Below are 8,921 nucleotides of genomic sequence, written 5' to 3' on the forward strand. Positions count from 1 at the left end.
GGGTTTCGTTGTGAATAAGAAAATGAAGACAAGCACCAAAAGTATAAAAATATATAGTGGAATCACATGACAGAGTAACAAAAAGCCTAACCTTTGTTGTTGTCTCTCTCTCCAAAAGAGCAGAAGATAGTAGTAGTACTGTGGTGAGAACGTTGAAGAAAGATGAAGAAGAAGAAGAGGATGAGATTTTTCAAACACTAAACTAATAAATCAAAAAAAAGACGAGAAAAAGGTTTGACCCATTAATGTCAGAAAATTCTCAAGCAAAGTTTATACTATATTGCAAAACGCTTGCTGCAATGTAATATATACATACATGTACACACCACACAAACACACAAGTAGAAGAAAGAGATGTCTCTTCCTCTATCGTAATAAAATCTCACCCACTCAATTTTTTTTTGTCTCTCCAATTTTTTTTTTTTTACTCTGGGGATTTAATGAGAAGCCAGAATAAATACAAAAGTCGTTATTTTTATTTTTTCGTATATTTTTAATTTAATTTTTGACTGAGGAGAGTGTCTCGGGGGTGACTCGTGTCATGTATGCAACCTTAATAGTCTTTTTGTTTATGTATATAATAAATTAATAATAAAGGTTAAAGATCTTATAATAAAAAAAATCCATTACCTAATTAACCCGTTTTCTCCTTTTAACTCAATGAAATCTAAAATATTATAGAAACCGTTTTGTTTTCCATATATAATTATATTTATGATATTTTACCATTTGAGTGCCGGATCGGAGGATATGTTTGCAATTGTAGATTAAGAGCTCTAAATTGATACTTATAAATATAGTTTAAACTTTTAAGATATATATATATATATATAAATGTCTTAAGTAAATAATAGAGAAAATATGATTTTAAACATTTTTAAAGTATTTTAATATACACAATTTTTTAGAGAAAAAATAATTATGTATAGTTTTAAGTTTATAATATTTCGATACAAAAACCAAAACTACATAATCAATTTTAACATAGATGTATACATACCGTATTAAAATAGTGATAGAGTGTTAGTGACGAAACATATATCGCTTAATGGATAACTCGTATTCAATATAAATATGTATCTGTACTTAGTTAAATATTATAGTATAATATCTAAACATTAGAAATATATAGTTTTAAGCATTTTTAATGTATTTTAAAATACACAATTTTGGAGAGAACAAAAAATTTACGTATAGTTTTAAATTTATGATATTTCGATACAAAAACAAAAACTACATCATCAATTTTAACACATATATATATAATGTATTAAAATAGTAATACAAAGTGTTAGTGACGAAACATGTATGTCGTTTAATGGATAAATCATATTTAATATAAATATGTATTGATACTTGGTTAAATATGTATCCAAAATATATGGTTTTAAGCATATTTTTAAAGCATTTTAAAATATACAATTTTGAAAGAATAAATAATTATGCATAGTTTAAGTTCGATACCAAAATAGAAACTACATCATCAATTTTAATATATATATATATATAGTGATATAGAATGTTAACGATGAAACATATATGTCATTGAATGAATAAATCGTGTTCAAAATAATTATATATTGGTACTTGCCTACTTGGTTAAATATTATAGTATAATATTCATTTAACAGAAAACAAAATGTATGTTGTGGTTTATGGTATACTCACGGTAAGATTAGTATTGTGTTACGGAACGTAAGCTACGTATAACATATTTTTGGATCATTAGTAAAATTTTAGGAGATTGGGTAGGAAACTTGAGATCACTGTTTTATGGATTTACATTACCCATTCAAAATGTAAGTGGTTTTGTTTTTTGCTTTTGTAATGAAAACATTAGGGTGGCCGAGAAAGCCTAAAACAAAAAGATTGAAAAAACTCTCATGAATAAGGAGGAGTCAAACAAACGAACGTGACACACATATTTTGTCAAAACAAAAAAGTGAGACATTACACATTGCGGAGAGATGGGATCAATCACTATTTAATTAAGAGAAAATTAAAAATACAAGTTTATTAAAAAATACTACTAGTATAAGACTATAAGTTATTGTAATTAAACTAATTGTTGGTAGAAAGAGACAAAGAGGTTTATGGTAGGGCCAATGCCAGTTTGGGTAAAAAAAGGATTAGTGAGAGAAGAGAAGAGAGATCAGAGAGATGCCACGTGGACTCGACAGCCCAATGGGAGAGCGATAAGCTTATCAGAAAAATATCCAAAGTGCGGAGGGTAAAGTGGGCGACGTTGCTTTTCCACGTGTCGATGTTTCATTGGTAAACAGTATTTAAAGTTAGATTTCCTCTTTCTCTTTGTTGGTATTTGTGTCCCACTCCTCTCTTCGCCAACTTGGCCCTCACTCTCTCTCTCCTTACCTCTGTTACGTCCAGAAGGTTTGTATTGTACCTCTCTCTGTTCCCCACATTCATATATGTTGTAGCCTCTTCCGTATAGTCTCCGTATCTTGTATGAAATACATTCTATTGTAATAAACGTTTTTGTTTTTGTTTTGGTAAGTGACTCAGTACTCACTTTTTGTTTTTACGTACTCAATTTAATTCATTTTCATCGATTACAAATTTACATGATTAATCAGCCTCAATCAACAAATGGATGAAAACGTCTTGGTACTAACGTGTACAATCTACAAATCATAAGAGTTTGGAGAAAGCACTGACAACTTGCCTACTTTGTCGTTTGCTATGGCGTTGGAGGCTTGGCCATGCTAATATAATATGCTATGTCGTCTTCATAGTACGGTTGGAGAGCGGACCACGCTTATGGGTCACTGAGGATTATATTAGAATAACGTCTTGAGCATATGATTCAAATATAACATGCTTCAATCTGCTATTCAAATATAAAGTACTGGCCGGCTCAGTTTTACGATATATATTTATAACAACTTACGTCTATGTGGCTGAAAATCACATTGAAATCTTTTAAAAGTTTTAAATGTAGAAATTCAAATTAGAAAGCTTCATTTTTAAATAATATCATTGTTCGCTGAAATTCACAATAACATCACTAAGATTCGATACAATTCGTCAAACATCTCACGTACTAAGATTGTTTGGCGAGTGATGGAGACATTGTTGTAAATGGAAACGTGTACTCGTAAATTGTGTTATCATCTTTCGTGGCCTATAATTTTTTTAGTCCTATATTGGAGTTTTATCGTTTTATATCAAAATCATATTTATTCCTTTATTAAACTAGGTTTTATTATAAAAAGTACCAAGGAAATGGACCGTGCTCACCATTTACATGGTTACATGACTCGACACGTAGTGTTACTTCATGCTGCAAGTTTTTTTTTTTCTTTTTTTTTTTTGCTCCATGAATATTTTAGATTTTAGTTATTTGTTGCTGACGAGTTTTAGTTACTAGTTTCTAAACTAGTCTAGAGAAAGTTGTAATATACTATTATTTTACCAAAAAAAGTTGTAATTTTAATATAATAATTCGGTAATGGCTACGTATATATAGAGTCAGCCACGTAACACTAAATGGATGTGTCATGGTCCCATAGTACACTACTTGCAGTATACACGAATCCATTGCAGTATACACGAGTCCATTGTGTGTGCATTTTTGTAATTAAAACATTCATATCTGTTAACCTATAATTTTGTATATCAATTTTTTCTCTTTCTGAAATAGCTAATTCCCACTTTTTAAGTAGTTTAGTTACTATAACGTAATGATTCGGGGACAGAAAAAAAGAACAATAATTTTGTGAAGTGGTTCGGAAACAAGTCAAAGTAGTAATTTTATAATCAATTAGATTTACTATGACTTTTAAAAAGAAAAATGGAATAACATAATTATGTATCTTCCATCAATGACTTACAAGTTTTGAATTGTTAAACTTCATTATCAATTTCTATGGATGGCACAAACTAGTCGACCATGTGTTTTAACGACAATCGTTAAAAATCTACGAACGGTGGATTGGTATTTTAGCGTAATAAATTCCAAACACCACCACATGATTTGGTACAAGTTTCTTTCTTAGCCGTGAGAAAATTGAATATACCTTCCTCTTTATTCTGCATATTCGTTGTACTTTACAAGTTTTCTTACTTATCTTTGTCGCCTACGTACTTTCTCTTCTGTCTATCCTACGGCACACACACTCATGATGGTTTGATGTAACCGGCTTTGGTCCACCAAAAATCATATTAATTACAAAAAAAAAAAGTGTATTTTAGTTTTTTTTTTTCTTTTTTTGTTTGATTGATCTAGCTTTATATTAATTAGGATGTCGGCGGCAAAATAAAAACTTGAAATGACTAACATTGTTAATTTCACATTTCGAGTGGAAACTTTATGCTAATTTTTTGTATAGTATAAAAGTCAGAATTAATGACTAAAATTAATCAACCAATTTAATTAAATATTTTTTTTGTTGTATATATAAAATTGATTCAGTGACAATAAGAGAATAATGTTAAAGATATATGAATCAAGGCTTGCTGAATCATACTCATATAATCAATTTTGAAAGATATTCACATAAAACAAAATTTAAATCATTATTCTATCGAAATTTACAAAAAAATAATACGACAACAGGGAGAAAGAACTCATAGCTGCAAAATATGATCGATGTGGGTATTAGATGGAAAATGACACCGAAAAAAGTTAGATGAATGAATCAATAAATAAAACAATCAAAATTTTAACAAAGATGAGTGAATCAATGTTGATTAATGAATTGAAAGAAAATAATACTCAAAATTTTTAAATTTGGAGGTGTTATCAAAGAACAAAACTCTTTTCAAAGTCCACAAAAATCTATATATATAAATAAAGAGGTGTAAAACAAAAATGTGCGAAACAAAGAAGTTAAGAGATTATTAACAAATCTAAACATTGCAACTTTTGAGATTATTAACAAATCTAAATATTGCAACTTTTGAGATTATTAACAAATGTAAACAATTAGATGAGATAATAAAAACAATTTCATCTGTTAAATTTAAATTGACCCCTAAGAGTGGGTTTGCTATAATATATAAACATATAAATCTATGAAAAATTAGAAATCATAATCAATTACCTAGATTAATACTTGGAAGAGATGATTGATACGGTATAAATGGAAAAAGACCCAAACAAAAGTTAGATGATGAAATCAATAAATAAAACAATCCAAATTTTAACGAAGATGACTGAATCAATATTAATTAATAAATTGAAAGAAAATAATACTCAGAATTTTTAAAACTTGGAGGTGCAAAACAGTACTCAAAAAAACAAAAACTCTTTTCAAAGTCCATAAAAATCTGTATATTTATAAAAATAAAGAGGTGTGAAAACAAAGATGTGTAAAATAAAAAGGTGTGAAACAAAAAGGTGCGAAAACTAACAAGTGCAAACATTGAAAGCTAGGGGTACGACAAAGAAACACAACTGTTGGATCAAAAAATTGCAACTTTGAGATCATTAACAAATCTAAATCGTTAGATGAGACAATAAAAACAATCTCATCCGTTTCATTTAAATTGACCCTTAAAAGTGGATTTGCTATTATATATAAAAATTAAAAAAAAAACACTCCACTCAATCAATTCTTTGATTTTTATTTATTAACTTGTAAGTTTAAAATTAAAATAATACTCATAAAACAATAAAATCGAAACTTGTTTTAATAGTCCTTAAAAATCTACATATAATAAATAAAGAGGTGTAAAATACAGAGTTGTAAAACATAGATGTGTGAAACAAAAATGTGTAAAAATTAATAGGTGTGATTTTTGAAAGATGGGGGTACGACGAAGAAACACGATTATTGGAAGAAAAAAAACTTGCAATTGTTGGGATTATTAATAATTCTAAACCGTTAGATGAGATAATAGAAATAATCTCATCCGTTAGATTAAAGTTGACCCCCAAAATTGGGTTTATTAGAAATAGAACAATACAAAAAAGAAAAAAGAAACTTTGTATGTCTGAAGGTTTATGTCTTTATAGATCATTAATGTTATATTCTTTCCGAACTATATGTCCACACATATAATAATAATAATCTAATAGAGAATAAATGAACTTTATTCGTATTTAACCAAATGGACACTAACAAGTTCATAAGTAGACACTAACAAGTTCATTCGTAAGCTTTTGTCATTAGTTCGTTGAGTTCATAAATCTATTATATCTATTACAATACATTAGATATAAATACCTTGAATTGAAGATTGATGAAAATTAATTAAAAAACACTCCAATAAAACAATTCTTTGTTTTTATTTATTAACTTGTAATTTTAAAAAATACTCTGAAAACAATAAATTTGAAACTTGTTTTGTAGTCCATAAAAGTTTATATATAATAAACAAAGAGATATAAAATATAAAGGTATAAAACATAGAAGTGTGAAACAAAAAGATGCAAAGATAATAAATTTTTGAAAGATGAGGATACGACGAAAAGATGCAAAAATTAATAGATACGATGTTTTAAAAGATGATGGTAAAAAGAAAAAACACCATTATTTGAAAAAAAAAAAACTTGCAACTGTTGGAATATGTTTGATAAAGTCCACGGCACGTGAAGTCAATGCGCCACGTTTCAAAAGACTGTCTTGGGGATATTTCCGTAATTTTCACTGGATCAGGGTTTTAGGAGAATCAAAACCCCAGGAAGAAGAAGAAGAAGAAGATGGAGAATGGGAAGTATGGAGTTAGAACACCAAACCATGGAAACGTTCCTGCGTTGGGCTGCAGATATTGGCATTTCAGATTCCATTGATTCTTCTCGATTTCGCGATTCATGTCTCGGCCATTCCCTTTCCGTCGCTGACTTCTCTCTCGCCGGCGGGTGCGTAGAAACAAAATCGATTTTTTTTTTGTTTAAATCTTTATAAACTTGTCATCTCATTGCTTGAATTGATGGAATTAGGAGAGGATTGGGAGCTGCTCGTGAGCTCAGGAAAGGGGAATTGGTTTTGAAAGTCCCGAGAAACGCGTTGATGACTACAGAATCCATAGTCGCGAAAGATCAGAAATTGAACGATGCTGTTCATCTCCATGGATCACTTTCTTCGACTCAGGTTCTCCTTTTTTTTTGTTAGTCTCTGACTATTTGAATGTGTTCTGTTTTTGTAACTGAGAATATCTTTAAAAAACCTGCCCACACAATGGTCGAAATGTGCAGATACTGAGTGTATGCTTATTGTATGAAATGAGCAAAGGGAAGAAGTCTTTTTGGTACCCTTACTTGGTGCACTTACCTCGTGACTATGATCTTTTGGCTACATTTGGGGAACTCGAGAAGCAAGCTTTACAAGTTCTGTGTCTACTACTACTCTTTGTGTTTTGTTTTGTTTCTCGTGAATTCGTATCTAAAAAATGGGATTTTCTGATCATGTTCTTAGGTGGAAGATGCTGTCTGGGTTACAGAGAAAGCCACAGCTAAGTGTCAGTCTGAGTGGAAGGAAGCTGTTACGTTGATGAAGGAGTTGGATCTCAAGCCAAAGTTTCAGAGTTTCCAAGCGTGGCTCTGGGCTTCTGCTACTGTAAGAATACTTTTTATCTGTCAATTGAATGTTGTTCGAGGAATCGAGGATAGTTGATTAGAAAAGCTTTGTGTGTAAACTCTCCTGTTTTAAGATTTCTTCACGGACGCTGCATATACCATGGGATAGTGCCGGGTGTTTGTGTCCTGTGGGGGACTTGTTTAACTACGATGCTCCTGGAGATGATTCGAATAACTCAGAAGGTCCTGAGAGTGCGATTCAGACATCATTCCCGCAACCTATTTCAACTACTAATGAGTGTAGGAATAATCAGTGGCGGAGCCAGAAAATTTATTCACCAGGGTCATAATTTTCTTTAAAAAAATACATAAATTTAACTTATTTTTTTTAGACTCCCGATAGTGTTAATGTGTTATAAAAAAAAACTACGATAGTGTATTAAAAAAAACAAATTAGATGTTAAATATTTAGGTTAATTTATAGGAATGAGCTTAACAATATAAATATATCTACAAAGAGTGTTATTGGGCTTAATATTGTTCATAAGGCTTAACTACATTATAGTTTCACATGGGTCAATAATCTTGTTGGACTAATTTTTACCTGGGTCAATTGTGTTATTAGGTAAGGATCAATTTTTTATTTACACCAAAATTCAACTATTTTTTATTTTTCACCAGGGTCAATTGACCCTTATGGTTGGTCACTGGCTCCGCCACTGGGAATAATGAGAAGGAAGCAGGACCTGTTGTTGAGACACAGGCTGAAAGGCTCACAGATGGTGGATTCGAGGAAGATGCCAATGCTTATTGTCTTTATGCAAGAAGGAATTATCAGCAAGGAGAACAGGTACAAGTTCTTCTTAACTAGCTTTCCTATAGCTGCTTGCGAAACTAATGAAGCGGAAGCATAAGTAGAGAAGATACTAAAGAGCGATGATTGTATTTGTGGGTGTAGGTTCTTCTATGTTATGGGACTTATACAAATTTAGAGCTTCTTGAGCATTATGGGTTTATGTTAGAAGAGAACTCAAATGACAGAGTCTTCATTCCTCTAGAAACCAGCCTTTATTCTCTAGCTTCTTCATGGCCTAAAGATTCTTTATACATTCATCAAGACGGTAAGCCATCCTTTGCGCTTGTATCAACGTTGAGACTGTGGCTGATCCCACAGAGCCAGCGTGACAAGTCGGTGATGCGTCTTGTTTACGCTGGATCTCAGATATCTGCGAAGAATGAGATTCTAGTCATGAAGTGGATGTCAGAGATATGTGGAAGTGTTTTGAGGGATCTGCCAACTTCTGTCTCAGAAGACACTCTGCTTCTTCATAACATTGACAAGCTCCAAGATCCCGAATTGCCTCTGGAGCAGAAAGAAAAAGAAGCTTTTGGCAGTGAAATGCGCGCTTTTCTCGATGTGAATCGTTTGTGGGATGTTATT

The 8,921-nt window shown here is 31.1% G+C and overlaps 2 protein-coding genes across 2 annotated transcripts in view; one reads left to right on the forward strand and one right to left on the reverse strand.

Moving 5' to 3' along the window:
- The window catches only part of LOC104735757 (phytoene synthase, chloroplastic), a 3,727-nt gene extending 3,324 nt beyond the window's left edge, over positions 1–403 (reverse strand). The window contains exon 1 of the mRNA XM_010455604.2: positions 92–403. The gene's annotated coding sequence lies outside the window, so the exon portion shown is untranslated. The remainder of the gene's footprint in view (positions 1–91) is intronic.
- LOC104735759 (protein SET DOMAIN GROUP 40-like) overlaps positions 6,609–8,921 on the forward strand; it is a 3,145-nt gene continuing 832 nt past the window's right edge. The window contains exons 1-7 of the mRNA XM_019235186.1: positions 6,609–6,823; positions 6,905–7,055; positions 7,160–7,291; positions 7,380–7,520; positions 7,615–7,736; positions 8,204–8,330; positions 8,439–8,813. Of these exons, the coding sequence (XP_019090731.1) occupies positions 6,672–6,823; positions 6,905–7,055; positions 7,160–7,291; positions 7,380–7,520; positions 7,615–7,736; positions 8,204–8,330; positions 8,439–8,813 (1,200 nt within the window). The 5' untranslated portion in view covers positions 6,609–6,671. The remainder of the gene's footprint in view (positions 6,824–6,904; positions 7,056–7,159; positions 7,292–7,379; positions 7,521–7,614; positions 7,737–8,203; positions 8,331–8,438; positions 8,814–8,921) is intronic.

The sequence above is a fragment of the Camelina sativa genome, chromosome 13 (assembly GCF_000633955.1).
Source record: "Camelina sativa cultivar DH55 chromosome 13, Cs, whole genome shotgun sequence".
Classification (NCBI taxonomy): Eukaryota; Viridiplantae; Streptophyta; class Magnoliopsida; order Brassicales; family Brassicaceae; genus Camelina; species Camelina sativa.